This window comes from Drosophila suzukii, chromosome 3 (genome assembly GCF_043229965.1).
Source record: "Drosophila suzukii chromosome 3, CBGP_Dsuzu_IsoJpt1.0, whole genome shotgun sequence".
Lineage (NCBI taxonomy): Eukaryota > Metazoa > Arthropoda > Insecta > Diptera > Drosophilidae > Drosophila > Drosophila suzukii.
The window spans coordinates 83,302,940-83,324,873 of NC_092082.1; the positions used below are offsets into that span (position 1 = coordinate 83,302,940).

Below are 21,934 nucleotides of genomic sequence, written 5' to 3' on the forward strand. Positions count from 1 at the left end.
CCGATTAGAATGAAGAGCCGGAGTGGGTTCATCCGCTCTCCTCTCGCCGACTCTCTCGGAAAACCCCGGGGAGGGTTCATTTCCCCGAACTCTCTCTCGTCTCGGCAACGGGCGACCGAAGTTGCTGGCGTGCTGTTGCTGTTGCTGCCGCAGATGTTGCTGTTGCCGCCGTCGTCGGTCGCTCGAAACGAATTTGTATCTTGTATCTCACAGTTTGCTGTTTGGAATTCAGTTTTCGACTCGCAGTCACTGAAAACGGACGTGAGCTTCTCGCCGTTCTGCCACAAAAATCGAACTGAAAATTCAGAACGGAATACGAAACCTTCTCCAAGTTATGTGAAACTTTACCGGATTATACAAAACACAATAAAAGTAGAAATACCAACCAAAATATTTACTACACAATCGAATAACGCGCCGTGCAAAGCAAATAAATGTTTTGAAATATAATATCTGTGCTAAGTGATACACCAAAAAAAGTTTTCAAAAAGCAAATCGAAATTTTCTAAGCTATATATTGGAATAATTGGCTCGAATCTGATTTGATTAGCTACCAAAAAGACAACCAGAAACAGTTTATACAAACCACTTGACAAATATCCGTTGGAGTATAAAAGCAGAAAAGCGGGTAAGTGGGCAGGGAAATGGAAAATTAAAATGGAAAAATCAAACCTGGATATTGAAAAGTTTAAGGCAGCGGATTACTGGGCGATTCGGGTTGAGCTTCTGTAGGCGATGGTAAATCTTCTTAGCGAAGATCAACGGAATTTCCCTTTGATAAGGCTATTACCACATTAAAATATGCCTTAAATTGCGTTTTCTAATCTTCAAAGTGCGGTGACTAATTGAAATGGAGAGTAAAAAAGCATTCCAGAGGAAATGGGGCCATAAAAAATATAATTTATGGGAGGAAGTTGGGAGAACGCCGGGGAATTATTCAAATAAGCAAGTGAAGGATTATATCTGATTCCAAACAAAATTCCCCGAAAGTGTGCGATGTGTCTATCAAGCAGATATGTTTATCCATCTAGAATTACGACCGAGTGATGAGTGATTTTTGTAGAAACTATCTATCCAGATATCAGTTGGTGGCTCACAACTGTGGGGCTCCAAGAGAATATGTAAACAAATCATCTCTGGGGTTTCGCTGGGGCTGCGGCTTTCTTCCCTTCTTCAAAGCGAAGAAACCGCCAAAGAGCCGAGAAAATAAAGTGAAAAAAAGAAGACCCAGAGAGACCTTTAATTATAACCAAATACTAGTTGAGGCGACACCTTTGTTTACCTGCATTTTTGTTTTGTGCCCTGTGTTTTTCCATTCTGTAAATTTGTTTAAATTATTAGCAAACGCGAAGCAACAAGTGCACCACAGCGTAGTTCATTATTTTTCCCCGATTTTCCTTGGTGTAAATCCTTTCGGTAAATAAGTATCCCCCGCCTGTCGGCAGCGTAACTCATAAATTCACGCAAAATAAAATTTATGTATCTTTCGACTGGGGCCGGGGGAAGCCGGACAAGAAGATGTACGAAAGATCGCGATAAGATCTGGTCTTAAATGAGTTGTTAAACGGGAATCGTGGCCGCCATGGATATAAATAATAATAACAACTCAATCTGGAGTGGCGTGGGTAGCTTGAAAAGTCCCCGAACAAGTGAGCCAACTCGTTGCGGTCAAAGTTCTTGAATTGGTTTTGTGCTCCGTGTGAATGGGAACCTTTCTACCTGTTTGGCAAATTGAATTTTAATTCGGAATTGAGTTGTACACATGTCGGCCCTTTTTCACAGGATTTCCGCTTGCTGTTTAGCCTTTTTTCAAACGAAATGAAATCCCCGGCTAATTAGTATGCCAAACGTGTGCCCATGAAATTTACCATCCAACTGGCATTTCTCTCTAGCTGTAACATAAATTTCAGTAAAGTGTCATCTGCTCTAAGGCACACAGAATAATGTATAATATTTATTGCAGATGTAATCTTAAAGTGCAAATCAATTATAGTTATTTTCTTTCTGTGTGATGTCTACGCATCAAAGAACCAAGTTCATTGAATCGGGCAACTTATGGCATACGCCTAAGCTACTTACAAGGTAAACTCCGCTCCGCTCCAGACTCAAACAGAAAGTATCTTATGCAAATAGGTCTTTGTATGGGGGACAGAAATAAAACATTGGCCAAAGAATATTAAGCAGTAAGAAATTGTAAACACAAAGCAAAATATTTGTTATACGCTTGTAAATTCATCGCGGCAGGAAAGTCCAGGAGAGCGTAGGAAAAGCGAAAGGAAAAGGAAAAGCCGGCTGGTTGGGGGAAATTCGGGAGGCTGTTTTTCACGCTCAGCTGCCCGGCGGCCCAAGAGGAACTGGCAAAAAGGAGCCGAGCCTGAATAACACAAAAAAAACTTTATCGCAGTACTCGCAGGACATGAATTTCCACCACCCATCCCGCTTCGTCCTTAATGCTGAGTGACATTGATGTGACATGCCGTCATCTTGCCCTCTCCCTCCAACTTTGCTTTATTTAAAAGTTTTTCTCTCTTTCGGTTTTTTTATTCGCCCAACGCCTCGGGGGCGTGGCAAGTTGTGTTTGGTTAGTAGAGCACACACACCTTGTGGAAAACAACGCCTCTGGGGGACCCTTGGCCCTGGCAAATAATAAATGATATGTAAACTAAGTCAAAAGTTGCCGTGGGTTGGGTAAATCACAACTTACGGGGGCCTACATCCCAGTAATTTGTGCGTGTGGCCAAGCCCGAAGGCATTTCCTAAAGATTAAAGATGAAAAACTAGGAAAAGCCGGCTTTAGTCTAATTTTAAAAAGGTCCTACAAAAATTTTCATTTCTGAAACCTTTAATATTCTCATTAAAGTTATCTATCAGATAAACTGAAGGTACTTAAATGAATAACAAAAATAATTATAATTTTATGGACCAGTTAGATAGTTCTTATCTTAAGCACATAAGCCCTCAAGTAGATATCCTCTCACAGATTTTGCAACCATTATTTCCAAGGATAATTTCAACTGTCTGCCACATTTGTTCCACTTACGAGTCCGACAATCCCCCGCTGCGATATCAATGCCCTAACTATAATGTCTCAATATTCGAGCCACAAAAAAGTAGAACCAAAGACAACGAGAAGTGAGATATACAAATTCTTACCTGAGCCGAGTTTTTCCAAGGCCCAGACAACTACGACGCACCCATATCAATTTCCTCTATGCGACCCAAAACGAATTAAAATTACACATTGACTGGCGGTCAAAAAAAATACAGAGAGAGAGGGATTTATACCCTATAGACGGTAGATTTCGGAGATCCTTTGCCTGTCGCCAATGCCAGGAGAACATTTATCATTCCAGCTAATAAATGCGTTTCCCTTACCTGACCGACACGAACCCAATTCCAATTGAGTCATATATGGTTATAGCAACCCCCGATATGGGGCCTGACTTTTGGGCTGTGTCCATCTAATTTTACTTTTTTCCTTTCTCTTCAGTTCTTTTTTTTAACAATTTCCCAATCAAACAATTCAATTATGGAAGTGTATGAATTTCAGCCAGCTGTTCTTGTACTTGAACCGCAATTGTCTTTTGTCAAGTACTGGAAGAAGTTCTCCCGAAATAAATCAACGACGAGTTGAAAGTGCGTAAAAGTGAAAGTAAGATGGGAGAAATGGCATTTTATATTTCGGGGCGGAGAAATGGAAAACCCTTTAATTGGGCTTGAAGTGTTTGAGTTATGATGGGGAGGCAATTCGGAGTGCCACAATCCTAGAGTCCCTGTAATCGATTCCCAGACAGCTGTCCTATAAGTATGCCCAGCTTTAAAGCAATTACCCAAGTGTGCCCAGCTCAGGCTTTAAGACAATTATCTAAGTGCTTTTGCCCCAGCCTTTGATTGCGGATCCATCCGTTCTTATCGAAACGAGTTGCCCACGCTAATTGCCCCCCGCACCTCTGCACCTGATTCGGTTAGGACTTTGATTTCCATTACGCTTCCTTTTGAGCCTGTCCATAACATTTCCGTTTTACGCTTCAGTTAAGTCCGTTTCTTGGCTAAAAAGGAAGAGGCAGAGGGATTGGTTTAGGGATACGGATAGGGATGGGGATACTACAGGCAGTCGACTTAATCTCAAAACAAATCGATTTCGTTGACTGTCTGTCTTGGGCTTGGATTCCCTCCTTGGGTCTTTTTCAACACGATTTATTTCATTATTCTTGGCCTTTGCTTTTTTTTTTTTAAGTTTTTGTCTGCCCAAGTTAATCACTCCGACCAGACAATCCAATCGATTTTTGAAGAGAGCCCAGCCAAAACTAAAGCTTTAAGTTTTCTTGAAACCCAATCTTGTCTTTGGAGATTTCGTTTCCCGTTTTTATTTCGGTTTTACTTTTATTTTCGTCCGATTTCTTTTGTTATTTATTAGTTTGGTCCACGCTGGACTTCAATTCAATTCAATTTTCTTTACAACATCTCATCTTTGACATGTTTTGTGTGTCCGTCCAGCCGTCTGTTTGTCATTGTGTTTATATATCCAAGAGTTCCTCCGCCATTCTCCTCCCGTTTCCTTCTTCAGGCCGTTGTCGTCTTCGTTTTTAATATCTTTTAATCTCCAATGTCAACAGCGGCTTACATTTGATTGCAAGACAACACACACACAGCACAGCACAGCACAGATACTGAGTGTATACTGTATATACTTTTTTTCAAGATCTTATCAGGCTGCAGTGCCTCGAATCGAGACTCTCCTCGCCGTTCCTCTCCAGAACTGTCAGCTAATTAAACGAAACCAACTGGCAACATATGTTGGGATTGGGAATGGGATTCAGAATCGGAATAAGATACGATTCAGCCTCGGAACGAGATTCGATTCGATTCAGAGTCTCAACCTTGGACTTGGACTACCCCACACAACAGCTGGGGAATTCTTGGGCTGTCAGTGCAACTGAGAGACAAGTCCCGAGTTTGGATTAAAAAACCCAGCCACTCATATATAATCCTACCTACTGCGCCTTATAACATATCCGATTGCCGCGCAGGACCATCAATCATCCGTCCTAACTCAATTGAACCCCGAAACCTTAACGCCGAAAAAGGTTTCAGCAAGTCAACCGTTTTTTCTCAATTATTTTGTCAGCATATGTGTGAAGAAAAAACACAACCGCAGCGAACAAAAAAAAAGGATAATAATAATAAAAGTATTGAAAATAGAAAGCAAGGAGCACACACGCTGGAAAAACTCGGGGTAAAACAATTGCCAGTGAGTCGACGGAAATCGGGGTGCACAGGGATAAAAATAGCAGTGCTGGCGACCAAAGTAAATAAAAATAAATAGCAAAAAATGGAAACGCATTAAGGAAAATCAATAAAAATTAACATTTGGTTACAGTGGAGAGGGGGTAGGTAGGTAGGTCGATTTTCCAGGGGGTGGTTAGGTGGAAGATTTTATTTTATTTTTCGGTATTTGGCGGACAGTCGTGTTCGCGGTGAAATGGCCAGGATCAGGCCAATTAAAGATAGGGGAACCCAGCCATTACGTGCCAGGACATCCGTGTGTGAGATAATTAGCACACAAAAGGAGACAACATGCCACATGCTGAGTACTTTTCAACTAACCAGAGTCCTTTCTCCGCTCTCTTCTTTTATATTTTTCAGCTACAAGGCCGCCAATGAAGGCTGTCCAGATGACAGCGATCGGGCAGCGAATTTGACACGCACCCAAAAACTTAAAAGCGACTCGAAACCGAACCGGGAAACCCAACACATATAGATAATCCCCCGCAGCCCCGAAGATCGAGGTGGTATACCCGTACCACACCCCCGTCCAGTCGAAATCACACCGAACCCAATGTGGAAAATGCTGGATATGATGGAACTGTCCGAGGCCGAGCTCTTCATGTTCGACTGCGACGACTGCTCGGGCACGCCCCTTGCCCCACCGCCCCAGTTCCTCATCCCGCCGCCCCCGAGGCCGCCGGCGCTGGCCGAATTCACGGTGGTGCCGCAGGATTGCAACGAGGAGCAGTTGGCCCAGCAACAATGGGATAGCGATGTCTGCCAGGCAATGCCGGTGAGTTGAAAATTCCTTACGATAATCTCAGATGCACACTTGGATAATTCGATTTCCAACTAAGAATCAATAGAAAAGTGTGCAAAAACCAGAATCCCAAGAATTTGCGGTATACAAAAAAAGCATAGCATACTTTTAGACACCCATTTAGTAATTTGATAGTTTAAGACACCTTTTAAAGTGATTTCAAATCCCTAAACAACTCAAAAGATAAACACTTTACTCAAAGCTCAACCCAGCTGAGATTTCATTCCCTAACTTCGGTGACAAATTTCTTCCCCTCAGTGCAGCTTAGGCTGATTATAATTTTGAGGGCGTTGCAAATGGGATTTTCCAGCCCAACCCCCTCGAGGGGATGATTATGCAATCCAACCCTCTCCTCGCATTGCCATAATGAGGCCTGCATTTTGGCACAGCTGTTGGGATTTTCCCCTAGACTGTTGATTTTCCGTTTCCCGAAACGAGTTGCAAGTGATTTGGCTTTTTGTGAGAGGTGTCAGAATTGTATGTTGCCTTATTGAATTATGTGCTGTATGCATATTAAAATAACAAAAGCCTTCTTGTCGCCTCTCAAGTGGTGGGTTGTAACGGTGGGCGTGGCCGGGGGAGTTGATTATGAGCTGGTAGTGCTGCAAATAAATGTTAACAGTTGAGTAGGCACTCGAAAAATCTGCCAAAGTGTCTGAATTGATTTATTGACAGAAGAAAATTGCAACACCTGATTGGAAATCTGTTCGATTTTGTGGCCTGATACGATAATTGGTGGATTATTATTTTGCTTCCTTAATAATGATTCACATGAAAATCCCTTAAACAACACTTAACCTTAAATTTATGTGAAATGCGACCCCTACTCGAACTCTTCAACCTCTTTAGGGCCATTTAACTTTAAGTTAGCCACCCAAACAAAAAGAAAAAGGACTCGATGAAAAATTGCCAACATGCCACGCCCACTCGAGCACACATCGCCCACATTTTGGGTGCCGGCAGGAACCGCAAGGAATCACTTTAAAGCAAAGTGAAACAAATTTTCTTTCGCTTCAAGTCCTTTTGGCCTCCAGTTGCCGCAGCAACAGCTGTTGCTCCTTGGACTGTTGTTGTTGCCCCCCATCATTATAAGGACGAATAAGGACCACGATGATGATGACGATGATTCTTGGGCTTGGACCCTCCCCTCTTGGACATCGGAAACACAGTCACAGTTACAGCTACAGAAATTACAATAACAATGAAAAGTTAAGCGGCAAAAAAGGACAACAAAAAGCGTTTTTCGGCAACATATGGCCCAAAATCAACCCTCAACTTTAAAAGGTTGTCAGCGGCTACAAAGCAAAAGCAGGGAAAATAGATATTTCTATATAATTTTTTTTTGCTGCCCTGAGAAAAACAGGCAAATAGATAATTTTCCATGTGGAAAAACTGTAACTCGGCACTCGTCTAATCTGGGGCAAGTGTTTGTTTAGGCGCCGAAGGCTGGGCGTTCTCTGGTAAAACAAAGATCAAATTCCACATATCAACACCGCAGCGGTCATTGATAAAATGTTGGGGCACGTGAAATACAAAAAATAAAAGGCAACCCAACAGGGGAACTCTAACCCCCGAATCTTTCAGCTCCAAGTCGAGTGTTTTCCACTTAATTTCCAACATGATAAATTTAAATAAATATAACCGAAAACGAAACGCAACGGAGTGAAATGGGAAAAAATGTATCCATATAAACCGGATCTGTGTGTGGTCCCCCGTCATCTTAGAGCATTTTCTGTGTGGGCACTTGAGGCTGTCGCCGTTGATTTATGCTGACAAATCAAACGTTAATGTTAACATGCAGTTTAAGTCAGAAACTGTATCTCACGGCCCTCGCCTAAAGTATTCCAAAATCTGAAATCCATTCGAGAGATTATTTTAGATATTATGAGATCGTTCAAATGGGGGATTGCAATTCCACATAAATCGCAGGTAAACACACATTAAAATCTCGGCGAAATCAGCTTAAAATCAATTTGAGCAACCGAATCAATTTAATGGATTAGCGTTGACGAATAAAATTCAATGGCGAAAAGCTCTCTCTTTTGCTCGCCCATCAAATTGATAAGTTTAACGGGAATTGTGCCAATTTGGGGTTGTGCGTGTGTGTGTGTGTGTGGGTGTAATTGTCAACTGGGAGAAGGAAAAGCGAACGGAAAACCCCGGCGAGAAAAGCTGGGAAAAAACCTTTAAAAGGCAAACGGAAGTGGCATCCTCGCCAGACATGCGAAATTAAATTTCCAACGAGTGTGGAAGCCAAGGAGCAAAAATACTTGACAAGCAGCTTCTGATTTGCTCCAATGGGCGTGGCAGCAAATAATCCTTTTTCCAGCTTTCGCTTCCTTCTTCCTTGAGACGAGTTATATATAGATCTATATATATATATATATACGTTTGAGGAGCAGCTCTCCTTTAAGCAGACGAGAAACTGTTGAAGACCATGACAAAGGAGGGCGTTTCGGGGGCCAAAGGACCTCCAGACTTGGGTGTGTAGCAAATAGCATGACATTGATATCAAATGTCGTGAGAATGCGAAATTCCTTAGCTGTTTCCTACCATATATATATATATATATATATAGCTAAATTTTGTTGCCTTTGGCTTTTGTTGTAGTCTGCTTTTGGGCGCTTTGGCTTTTGGTTTCCCAGGAATGGGCGTTTGGTTGGGTGGGTGGTGTTGGCTTAGAATGACAAGGCCGTTGTTGCTGTTATTGTTGCTGCTGTTTAGTGTTGATGTTGTTTACAGTTGACATAGCCAGACACAGCTGCAGACAGTGGCGAAAATCAGTCAGGGAAAAAAAGGGAGCTGAATGAAAAATATTTGTGTGCACAAAAATTGAATTTTCATGCCATGATGTATGCTGGAAAAATATCTAAATATCTTTTTGCTTGAATAAATAAGATATATTTTGGGTGTCTGCTCTTAAACTTATTTAAAGCTGTTTACACTTGATCCTTGCTCAGCCAAGGCTAAGCAATTTAAGTGAGGAAAAGTGCCTAACTTGAAATACATTTTTACCCCTTTCGATTTCCCATTTTCTGTTGCACTTTTCCACTACCACCACCCCCCATTATCGGCGCCATCTTAGCCACATCGGCCCAACAAGTTTCGCAACTCATTACACCCCCGAACATCTTATGGGAATGGGGCTCAATCACGAGCTGTTTCCAAACAATTGCACTGCCAAGTGGTTACAGAAAGCCCCCGGGAAGGATGGGGAGTAGGATATAGCCACCAGGTCGATTCTCGATATGCACGTGCAATGAAATCGAAGTTGGGGTGCTAAAAAAAAAATGGTAAAAAAGGGGGGCAAAAAGGCCAGCCACACATGCATCGCATGTTCGGAAAAACTTTTGCCATGTTATCAAAGCAGCCAAGTTCTGGGCTTTGTTGTTGCTGTTGCAAAATAGTTTTCATCCTGCAAGTGGCACGTGCTTGTTGCTGGCTTTTCCTTTTGTCGTGTTTTGATGGTGAAAACTTTTGTGTTTTTCTCATCAGGCACGAAAATGAAAACGCGCTAGTCGTTGACTTTGCGAGCGAAAAGTTGTTAACTTTAAAGTTTTCTAGAGCGGTGAGAACTGCGAACTTTTCTGTAGGTGGCGTTAGCGGTGGAATTCATTTTGATGACTGATTTTGATGACTTGCCAAACGGTCCCCCGCATTCGACATTGTTGCTTGAGCTTTTTTCTTCACCTTGGGCACACTTAAAAATTGGGTCAAGGCAAGCATTTCACTTCACTTTATGGCCTACTCAAGGAGCCGCCCTTAGCTGGGTGATTTTTCATGATTAAAAAGTTGCCACAAGGCCGGAAAAACATTCGCCCCAAAACATCCAACCCCACAAAAACTCACACGCATAAAAGTAAACAACATCTTGCAGCTTTGGCTGCGTTAATCTCACTTTGCCTTATTCCCGCTTTTTATTATTATTATTTTTTCGGGAGGGTGTAAACTTTAAGCCATAATTTTATATTCCGCCCCGCAGTCGAGAGCCAAAACCCGCCGACTAATGGCTTTTGTTGTCTGCAAGTTGAAGGAGGGCTTAATTATTTTATCGGCCAAGTTGCTCTCGATGCACCGAAAGAAAAAAATATTATTTTGGGTTTTTAATAAAATATTATCTCTATTCATTCAAAAGACTTATCAATATGGGCTTAGGAAATTGATTTTAAATGTTTATTGAATTAACCCATTTTTTCCAAGTGCCTACTGTTTGCATTTCCCTGTATTCTGTATTCCCTAGACATAAATCGTTCAAACTCTTATCGTTATCTTTTGTTTACATTGCCTACTCCTTTTTTCCCGGCTTTTCTTTATTTAATTTAATTTATGGAATGCCCAGGGGCCAGGGAGAGTGTGTGTTGTGTTTTCAAATAGGAACCGAGAGGGGTGAGCGGTTATTACAAACGGCCCAGATGGAAAGCCTTCAATCATACCGGTGGCACTGCTTATCTGGGCAAACAGCGGGCAACGCTACTTCTGTTGTTATCGATAATGCGACTCTGTTTGCTTTATTTCTGGTACTCCCATTTTTATCTTTGGGTTAATCCGTAAGGCAGCTGGAAGCGTTTCGGTGGCAATCGACAACTGTCGCAATGTGTACAGTTATTGCCCCCGCCAGAAACAAGCTCCACTCACTTATTTGTTTGGCCCCAAAATGAGCATTACAAATAGGTAAACGCATGTATGTATTTTAGATTTATCGATTATCAACGCACAAGCTGGCAGTCACGCAAAATGCAGTTCAAAGTTGACTGGAAAATGTGTGAAGCGTACGAAATGAAAGAGGGAAATGTTGCCAGGGCGAGACAAAAGGAAATTGTTTCATTTTCTTTTCACCGACTGAAGAAAAAAAATTGAATGACGCAAGTGTGATTTCTATTAATTCAATTGGGAATATGTGGTGGAAAAAGAGGGGTGAACTTGTATTATTGTAGGGAAACGAGTGGGGCATATTTGTAATAATAAAGATTTTGGAACTTTTAAGAAATTTCATAAAATACTAATCGACTGATAAAATATTTTAGTTCCTAAAATATAATTCAAAATATATCTTAATTTTTCTATTATGCCTTAAAATATTAAATATATTTTGTTGGGTTGTGTTGCCCCTGGCAATTCCCCCGAGTCGCTTGAACTGCTCCAAATTCAATCCAAAGCCCAAAAAGAAAAGACAGGGGAAAAATCTCGTGTCAGGTCTCATTAATCAATTTGATTACGAGCATTTGGGCTGTTCCCCAGCCAGATTTCGAGCTTTTGGCGCTGCACTGCACACACATGCCACACATAATTGTTTAATTTATTATTATTTGTATTTGGTTTTTGGAGTCTCTGAATCGCTCGGCGATTTGTCTCTGAATGGGTTTCAAAATACAAATTTCTTAATTTTTATTTGTGTGCTTTTGGCTTGGCTCGGTGATAAGCAATTCCCTTGCCCCTGCCCGCTTTTCACCCCTTTTTTTTTGTTCGATAATTTAAACAATTTCGCCATGTGGAAGTCGGCTGTGGGATGTCAATATTTTAATGGCTTATCTCGGGGGGGCTAGATGGAAATGCTCTCTTGTAATTTCTGTTTGTTTACGCTCTCAATCCGCTTATTTGTTGCTCTCAATGAAATATGAATAATATTTATATTCGCCGCGAGTGCATGATTAATTACTATGCTCGAACTGATAAGCGTTTGAATCGCTTTGTGAGCAGCCAGTGCTTCCGCATTTTGCGGCAAAACTGTGCCACTCGTATTTGTGTTTGATGTGGGCAAATAAATCAAAATCGGAAAGTTGGAAAAATGCTTTTAATAAATTAGTAAATGCACAAAATGCATTACGAATTGAAGAGTAACCTACATTCGAAAACAAAGAGAGCCAGTTAAATACAAACAAACAGCCGGCGAAATTATTTGCACAGCTGTCAAAGTTTGACCCCATTTCCTTTTCCTGTGTGTTTGCATCTCTCTCACTCGCTCTCTCTCTATGTCGCCCTCTCACTCGCTCCCAAAAAATATTTTCCATGTTTTTGAGTGATTTATGCCGTGTGTGTGCACCAACGACAGGTGCATTTGTGGAAGACTTTTCCACACTTCTTCGCTTTTTTGTTTGGCTTTTTCAAGTTTGACTCTCGGGTCAAACGCCCAACGAAAACGAAATAAATTAAGAAATAAATAAAAATATTAAATGCAAAATATTTGGGTTTATCTTGCTGTGACAGGTGAGAGGCGGAAAGCTGATAGGCAGAGTTGTCAGTCGAGAGAGATTAGAAATGTTTTTGAGTGGAATTTTGATTTTTGGCATTTCCCAAATACCCACACCCACAACTTATCAATCTTTATTCACTTTTCGTATCAACTGATTTCCCTTATTTATCCCCGACTTCATCATTTATTTAGCAACTTTTTTGCATGCCCAAGCATAAATTCAAAGGCAAATTGCCCGCCTTATCCCCCACTCAGCTGACCTTAATTTCATGGGCCTGGTCAAAAGCAGGAAAAAAAGGTAAAACGCCCACATTTCCCAGCTTGAAGTTTAGGAAAAGCCAAAGTAACCGAAAGGTTAACAGCCCAAGTCGCGTGCGCTGCGCTTTTGTTTGCATTTCGTTAGGCATATTTACGAAAATATTTTCCTCTTTCCAACTGTTTGGATTGGTTTTCCTTTTGGCCTCGCATTTTGGGGCTTTGTTTATATGCAAAATGGCTTTGTGTTTGAGTTGAGCGTTGATTTACTCACATTTAACTTTTACTTTTACCCATACTTATACTAAGTCCTCTGTTTTCCACTCTATATCTTTGCAGATCTTGGATGCCAGCCTGTACAGCAGTCAGTCGTTGGCCACATCGGCCATGATAGCCGTGTTCGCGCTGTTCTTGGTCTTGATTGTACTCTTCTCGTCGCTGTTCATTTGGAAGTAAGTACACTTGAAAAAAATATTATATAAAAAGGGGGAGCATTAGAAAAACAGGTTTTTAATTTTGTGATAAGATCAAAACTTTATTTTTTTTAATATTAGAATGATGTTTTAAAGGTTAGTATAGGAAAATCTTTATGTATATACGATCTGTATTTTATCTCTGTAGTTTTTTTTCCGGTGTCCTTAGCCGGATCCCCGCAATGACTCAATTACTTGGCCTGGCCCACACACACACCATGGTTTCCCCCCCTGCAAACGCCTTGTGTGGCTTTGTCTTGACTATTACGGCGGCTTGTCCCCTTCTGGCAACTATTTTTTTTTTCTTTTTTCATCTCTTTACTTTACCGCAGTGGAAGCTGCAGACTTTTGAGGCTTTAAAGGAGGCGTTAACCATTGCCTGCAACATGTTGCTCTTTTGCCTTTATGATTTATGTGGCCCCTAACCGCAGGAAAAAAGTTACCAGTGGTAGATAGCTGAGATGCGATAAAGAGGCGGAATAAGCCTTCATTTCATAGAAAATGTTTGGATTGCCGGGCGAAATTAAAACCACTTTAATTTTTAAAACACATACCCCCTGAAGAAGAACTGAAACAATGAAATTTGCGAAAATTTCACTGGTCCAAAATGGCAACCCCTAAAAAACTTAATCAACTCGGGCAGCTCAGAGGATAATAAATTCTCCAGCGGCACTGGCAAATAAAATTCAGTGCAGGTGAGCTGGTAAAAACGCGGTGGCCAAAAGTGTTGAGCCGCAAAAATGTTCACGCCATATAAAAAATGCAAGCAATGCATAAACATTATAAAACTATATCAAAAATGTATGTAAACATGCGAGCAAAAAATGTGGAAAAATAGTAGAAAATAAGCTGGAGAAATAAAAACCCATTTGCTAAAGCTGTTCAAAGAGAGAGTGAGATAGAGACGGGTAGCGGGCGAAAGAAAGAGAGGGGAAAAGCGCGTTGCCAAACGAAAATTAATGTAGTCTACTTTTGAGCGGAGCCACACTGACCTATATGGTCATGTAAGTGTGTGTGCGAGTGTAAGTGTGTGCGTGTACGGGTGCACTTAAAACCGAAACTAAATTAAATTGAAATTTTAAATAAATGTTGCTGCAGCAGCTACAAGAAAAAAGCACGTGAGAAATGGTTCAGGCACACACACAAATCAACTTTTAGTTGGTTGAGAAAAAAACACCCACAAACACACACACATACACAGCCGTACAAGTAAAGATATAAAACAATTTACTTTTACAGTCTCCGCAAAAAAAAAACGAAAAAAACACTTGGAAAAAAACCCAGTCAGATTGCAAACGAAATGAAATCTGCTGCAGAAATAAACCACAAAAGAGGGGCAGCGAAAAGGGGGCGAATGAAACAAGCCCTGGACATTGTTTGCATGTAATGCAGTGTGGAAACAGAGCCCGGAAAAGCTGGGAAAGCTGGAAAAGATTTTTGCACGCACAGCAGAGTAGAACAGGGCGAGGCGGCTAGATAATGGCTATGGGCAAGGCCAAAGCTTTACACATCTGTATCTTTTTTTTCTTTTTCTATCCCCCGCCTTTAAAGGGTTAAAGCTGAACTCAAGGATGTGGGATTTCTGGGATACAAGAGGCCCAAAACCAAAGGCCCATTCTATGCCGCTCATTAACATCAACAAGTGTTGAAGTTACATGCTACCCCAAGAACCCAAGGCTGTCCCAAAATCGATTTTCCTTTCAACAACAATACGCAACTTGTTCGGAAATATTCATGGGTCTATGGGAAAAAAGTGGATGGGAGTTATGGCTACAAGCGATTTTCATACATATTCATTAAAGTTTGCTGACCGCACGCACGCACTGTGGGTTGAAAATGTTTGGGAAAATGTATTGGGGAGGGTCCTTGGGAAAACACTGAATGTTGTTGTTGTGCTCCATCATTTTTGAGGTTATGCCTCGCCATAACAAAGGCAGCAAAAAATACAGGACAAACGGGCATCTTTATTACATAGTTATCTATGCATGCTCGTGTGTGGGTGTATCTGCTTTAAGTGTCCAACTGACCTCCCCTCCCCCAAAAATGTATCTGTGTGTTTGGGCCATTTTTGTGGCATTTATGATGTGGCACATTATTTTTGCTTTTATGTGCTGCGTGTCCTGGAGCCCCGAAGGAAAAATGAGGAGCAGAGAAAAGAAACACACAACTATGAAAAGCCATAAATAAAATAGCAACTAATTTTATTTATATTTCTGTTCGAGCCTCAAACAAATCAAATAGTCATAGCCTTACTGCAAGAAAAAGTCTGTGGCTTTGTTAAGTGGAATTCTTGATTCCTGTGTTGCTGTCGCTTTTTCCCGCACGCTTTGTGGCCTTTAAATTCTTCATAAATAATTAATTAAAATGCCCCGACAGATTGCCCCCAACCGATTATCATATAAAATTCAAACCATAAATTGCATTTATTATGATGCATTCTGCCCTTTTTTCACCCCTCACCATTTCCGCTGGTAATTACCTTAATTATTTTAATAAACCGCCAGAGTGTTTTCAGCACTCTCCGATTGCCACACACTTTGCTGCAAATGTTTGCATATTGGAACTTTATTAATTACACGAGATGCGAGTGCCACACCAAAAACCATATGCAACATGTGTGCGTGTGGCGGTGGTGAAATGACAAAAAATGATGAGTATGGAAAAAATCTGAAGCCCTTGTTATTAAAATTGTTAACATTGTCGTCAGTTAATAATATTTCAATAAATGTATATGCTTAATTTGTGCGCAAATACTTTCGCTCCGACAAATGGCGGTAAAATGTTTTACAAATTTAAGGCCGCAGCAAAGTCAAGGCCTCGGCAAAATGTTCATTCATATTAAATGAGCAGGGCAACCCTGGCAACCACGAGAAGTAAAAGTTATGGCAGCATTAACATTGTTGACTCTTAAATAAATAAAATCAATTTTACCTGACTGTTCTGACTTGTTCTCCGAGTTGGACACGTAAGGCTCTTCCCATCAAGTATGCAATAACAATCACAATTTCAGCATATTACAGCGAAAGGAGCGTAGCTCATCGCGGTTGTCTTGGCAATTTCCTTTTTAATCAAATGCAACTCGGGGTCTTCCAGGGTTGCCACGCTACTGTGTGACTCACGCCGGCAACAGCTGTCCCTTTCCACTTCTCCTGCCTTCGGCTGCTTTTGGTAATTTGATGCCTAGTCGAGTCTTGCCCTGCGGTTTTGTCTCTGCGGTCAGTTTGTTTGTTGGCCGGCTGGCTGGTCAACTGCAGTGAAATTATGCAATGGTCATTCCGAAGGGGATTTCCAAGGGGGATTCGGGGGAAGGGCAGACCACCAAAGTGGCGGTGTCGGTTTTGTGGCCCCAGTAAGCAGTCAAATAGCATTTACTTTGACTGCAGTTCAAACGAAATTATTGCCTGGGAAAATGTATTCATTAAGTGCGGTGAACAAAAAATGCAGGAAATTAGTTGGACTGCCAGCGAACTTTGTAGTTACGAAACATCTTTGAAAGTATATATTTATATATTTAAAAGACTAGATTGATTGAATAGGAATCCTACCATTTTGTACATTTCTTTTTATCTATGCGGATTTCAAGTTCTGCTTGTTTACTTACCTTGTTAGAATCTCTTTTTCTGCAATTTCCATATCAAAGTCTTAACACGCCTGCTTCTATCTTTCAACTCCCTCCTTTCCCAATACCTTGGGAATATTTGCTGCACTTCTCCTTATTCTTTTCCCCAGTTCTATTTGGTTTTGTTCCCTTTGTAGTTTTACTTTTTTACGTGCCCGGCTCTGCTTTTTGCAACCCCCAAAAGTGTGAGGACCAGGAACTTTAGTTCAGAGTTCATAAATAAAAGATTCACTTCTTGCCAGGCAGTAACTCCCTCACACGCATACAATCACATTGTTGCCCCTTTGGTTGCCGGCTACTTTTTATTGTAAATTGCTTATGCCAAAAGGAAAAACCCGTGTCTGCTTCTGATTCTGTTTCTGTTTCGGTTCCAGCCCCCCAAAGGTATTTCCCATTTCGCATTTGGCTTAAGCTTTGCCTCGCTTCAACCCCTTCAGCTTCTGCATATATCGAGCATACAAATGGTTTACTTTCTTGCCAAATTGTACGACACTCTGGGGGATGCCCCCGAGTCCTTTGGCCTCTCTTTATGGCCAGTTGCCCATAACGCTTAGAAATCAAACAAGCCTCTCAAAGGGTTAAGCCAACAGGGTTGCCGCCTCTCTCCACTCTCGGCATTCATTCTTGATTTCGTTTTTACGCCTCGTAAGTGAAATGAAATGAAATGGAATGGTGTGGGGCAGGGACAGAGTGCCTTGGCTTGTGGCATGCCACATTATTTAATTTACTTTTAAGAATATTCCAACAGGCAGACATCCACATCCACATCCACATCCTCATTCCCAGCGAAGCACTCCTCCTTGTCTTACTCTCACCAAAAAGTCAACAAGCTGCTCTTGAGCAGGCTAACATGAAATGTGAGAGGCGTGTGTGTGTGCGTGGGCTGTCTATTATATCCTGCAGGGAATCTGGGAAATAGCACTTTCCCAGATACAGTTTGTTACTCAGCCAATAGAGTCTTGAAGTATTTAATCTCAAAATGCCTGAGAAGCTCTCATTTTAATTGGATCTATTCAGTTTAGCTTCAAGTAGTACTTCAAAATTTAAATTCCCTAAAATGTTTACCATGATATTTAAATCTTTTAAGGAAATTATTTATGAGGTCAAACAAAATTCGTATATATTCGGTTAGCAGATTTTTTCCATTCCTCCTGGCGAAACGCCTAAAAGTAGGCAAGCATTTTTAATGTCTTCCCACAATCAGTTTCCACGTGTGCGTCTGTGTTTGTGTTTGGCTGGGAGTTTTTACGAGCGACTTCCGTTTTGACATCGCAACATGTTTACCTACAAGACATTACAAGGATGTCGGTCTCATCCTTCCCCCAGTTACGTGGCGTCAATTTAATTTCACATTTTTCATTATGCTTATGGCTGCCTGGGCCACAGCTCCAGCTCCAGGTCCTCAAGGCTGTCTGTTTTCTTTGCCAGGGGCAACACTTAATTATGTTCATTATTTTCATGGCACGCGGTTGTCGCTCCTTGGGAATCCCCGCCTTTTTTGCCGGCTCATCATCATTCTGACATCCTCGACGCTTTGTGCTCATTTAAATTGAATTTCAGCTGTGTGTGTGTGTGTGCTCTGGCATTCTTTATTAATCAAATTGTTTTCGGGCAATTTTGCAAAGGAGGCAAAAGCTTGGTCCTTGGCTTGTTTACCTGACATTTATCAAGGCTGCTCCGCCGCCCAGTTGGTCATTACAAATCGATTTATCTCTGGCTTGGGCCAAGAACTTATGGCTCTATTAGCCTGGGGTGGGGAAGGCGAAAGAGCAATGCTAAATGTTTGCCAAAGCCGAGCAACATCATCATCATCATCAGTCTTTCTTAGCCATCCTCGAAGCAGCTACCTACATATTTATTAATCTCTTCTCTCTTTATTTCCTTGCAGAAACAAGCGGAAGGTGCAGAATCTGCTGCCCTGCAAGACACCCACCCGCGGCCCTTTGAATGGAGCCATGCCCTTGGGCGGTGGCACCTTGGGATCGGCGCACCATCATCATCATCACGGGATGTACGAGGATCCCGATGCGCACTTGGGTCACCATAGACCCCTGGTGATGCATCGGCATCATCATCACCAGCAGCTGGCCCACCATCATCACTATCAGCAGCATCACTCCGAGGTTAGTGCTCATCTTTATATCCTTTCGGGAGTACCTATACAATAAGATTTCCGATTTTCGGTTCCCACCCTCACCTCACATTCAACTGACAAACATTACGACAATCGCTGTCAAAACATTGCGCAGTCATTGTCTCGAGTTCAGGTTACTGGTTACTGGCCTGTTTTTGATCCTGTCACATGCAATTCAATTGAAAGACGAAACCACATTTCCTCCGCGGCAAGGATATCCCTTTCTGCATATTATTCATTTATGTCTATGGCTCTTTATGCCCATTGTACGCCTCAATTTACACTTGAACTTGACATGGCACATATATGTGTATAATATAACCGGGGGATATATTCTGAAGACATGTCGTATCCTGTGCCTACCCCCAGTCAGCTTAATTTCAGATCCTTTGTGTGCCTAAATATTTTACGACTCTGACGCCTCGAAGGCTTTTTTTCTGACCCAAAACGTGTTTTCTTTATGACGCGCTCTCTCACCCTCGGTTTTATTCCATTTTTTCATATTTTATGTTCGAGTTTTGCGCTTTTGTCGGGACTTAACTCACTGCCATCCCCATGAAGTGTGTGTTTATTTTATTGTCTGATAAACAGCTCCTTTAGGGTGCTTAATATGAAATGGCGGCTTAAGTATATTCCAGTTCAATTAGTTTCTATATTTTAAAACCCATTCTCTGCTTAGTATTCATTGCTCGCCACCATTTCCAATTAGTTGGGCATTTGCCCTAGTTTATTTTTTTAAAGCTCAATTGGTGGAAGGGAAGAGCCCTTAAACTTTTACTCTTAATACTTTAACTGGGGCATTTGTACTTCCTTGTTTTTTTTTCTTACGCATTTATTATTCATTTTCTCGTGGCATTTTTAACTTCTTTTTTTTTTTTGCCTTTGTCAGCTTTGTTCTGTTTCAACAACTGCTTATGCTGCTCGGTTGCCTTGCTTCCCTTCCAACTTGCCCCTTTTTCTCCTGTCACATTTCAAAGTCCTGCCGGAGGGTACGTGGCTGTAAAGCGGCTTACCAGGGAAAACCTTTTCCTTTCCCGCAAGAGGGTTGCAAATTGCACACGGAGCATAAAAGTGGCATAATAATGAGGTGTACTTATAATAATCATTTTTTTTTAAATATTTTTTTTACCAGACTAACGTTGAAAACTCTTAGATTTTTAAAAATTAAAAGTAGTAGCTATTTTTCTCTGTGTATTTAAAAGCGAATGTAGGGCCCACCCTTTTCTCAACCCCTTCTTGAACGCTTCTTCTTCTTTCACAATAACTTACTAATTTACTTTTCTTGTTCTCATTACAGCTGCTCCAAGGCAAAAGCATTCACTATCCCAGCGGCTATCCCATGACGCGTTCCCCTCCATTCTTGGTCAGCTCCTCACCTGGACCCGATCCCTATCGCTCCAATGACAATGTCTACGAGGAACTGGGACCGGGACGCGTCGATTCCGATGGCGAATCGGAGCCGCCACTTCATTCCGATGATGATTTCGCCGAGGACGAACTGTCGCTGCCAGGCGAATGCAGTTTTCAAAAGGAAACCAATCTGCCAGCCGCCGCCGTTGCCACGCCCTATCACGAGAGGGCGGCTAGTACCAGCACGGGAGCAACAGGTGGAGCTGGTGTGCCAGCCACAGCATCCTCCAACATGCCACAGGCCACCCAAGAGCGCCACAGTGTACTGAGCAGTGGTTCCTCAACGGGTCAGGATACCTCCACGGCCACAGCTTCCTCGGCCAGCAATAATAACCATGAATTGGCAGCGGGATCGAGCAGTCGGCGTACTGCTCGCACGCGACAAAGCCGTGCTACTCAGAACCAGAATCAGGAACAGGATCTCAACAACAGCAGTTCCACAGCGGATATAGCCGACTTGGCACCGCTCTACGACAACCGCAGCAATCTCATGTCCCTGGGCTACATGGCCCGCTCGACGGCCCCGCAATTCTACAATACCCTGGAGCACGAGGTGGAGCGTAGGAATCGGATTAATGCCCAGCTGAGTAAAGTTCCAGTGCCTCCGCTTTCCACGATCTACAGGGAACGCATTCGCTATCCCAATGCCAGCCAGCAGTATCCATCGAGTGCGGCCAGTGGTCTAATGGCAGCCACCATGAGGGCGAGAACTCAACCCAGGGTACTAGATCGTCGATTGGCACCCCATCAACATCAACACCACCGCATCCACGCGGCTCCAATGGCCCAGGAACCGTCCTACTGCTATGCGGAACCCATGTATAATGCCAACTATTACTACGAAAGTGCTGGTGCCGCCAGACCCTATGCCTCCACATTGCTACCCACTGCCGGTGACTACAGGCATCCCTATGGGGACTCGAGTTTTGGTTCCGATTCGGGATATAGCCATCATACGCCTGCCAGCTCGATTGGGCGACAGGATTACGACCTCGCCGAGCCACAAGTGCAAACCCAACCGAAACCAAGCAAACTGAGTTCGGCCCTGAACTTCAGTTGGAACCGGAACTCTCGGGGCAAGGGTACACCTGGTGGGGCTATGCCGAAGACCTCGGGAAACAGCAGCAATAGCAGTGCCACAAGTCCCAATAACAACAGCAGTGCCTGCTCCACCGTCACATCTCAATTGGAAAACAACAATGCGGCCAGTCTCTCGCCAGCGTAGATAAACTAATGGAAGATATCCTATAAAATATATCCTTGTAAATAGGGGCTTAACACCTAAAAAAAAATAAACCCTTGTACAGTTAGTCATATCTCTTAAGCTAAGTATACTAAATATCAAAACTGTCCTGCGTGTACATCGTCAAAGCAATAGTTATTTAACGGATATACTAAACTCGATGCAGAGAGCCCAAAGTTTCTTGATAGCACTATCAAAGAGGGTTGCCATACCACCAAGTTTAAGCTCTGTTTCAAAAGCAAGAACTTGTCGCAAAGCAAAGAACTTATAGGTCATAAGTGTTTTTCCAATGTGATTGCCAAATTCTACATTATAATACTAAACTAAACTAAAAACTGCGAAACTAATTTATAATATAGTTATATTAAAAGTATGTTTATAATGTACCCTTAAGTTTAAATTTAGTTTTGTTTGTTATTTTAGTTTTTAAGTGAAGTATATGCAGAGGAGAGCTGCTAAAGAAAAATGCGTTGAACTGAAGGTCAACAAAAATATACCAAAATATTAAAAAAATGAAATTAA

General features: G+C 42.0%; 1 protein-coding gene across 1 annotated transcript; it reads left to right on the forward strand.

Moving 5' to 3' along the window:
• Positions 1-224: 224 nt before the first annotated feature.
• pxb (putative Hedgehog signaling attenuator pxb) lies at positions 225-21,934 on the forward strand. The gene is made up of 5 exons (XM_036817510.3): positions 225-628; positions 5,647-6,061; positions 12,873-12,985; positions 18,514-18,748; positions 20,057-21,934. The coding sequence occupies exons 2-5, from the start codon at positions 5,840-5,842 to the stop codon at positions 21,392-21,394; spliced, it is 1,908 nt and encodes a 635-aa protein (XP_036673405.3). The 5' UTR covers positions 225-628; positions 5,647-5,839; the 3' UTR covers positions 21,395-21,934.

Coding starts and splice junctions, on each gene's coding strand:
- pxb (XM_036817510.3), top strand. CDS start 5,840: ATGTGGAAAATGCTGGATATGATGGAACTGTCCGAGGCCGAGCTCTTC. Junction 6,062..12,872: donor ATGTCTGCCAGGCAATGCCG/GTGAGTTGAAAA, acceptor ATATCTTTGCAG/ATCTTGGATGCCAGCCTGTA. Junction 12,986..18,513: donor TCGTCGCTGTTCATTTGGAA/GTAAGTACACTT, acceptor ATTTCCTTGCAG/AAACAAGCGGAAGGTGCAGA.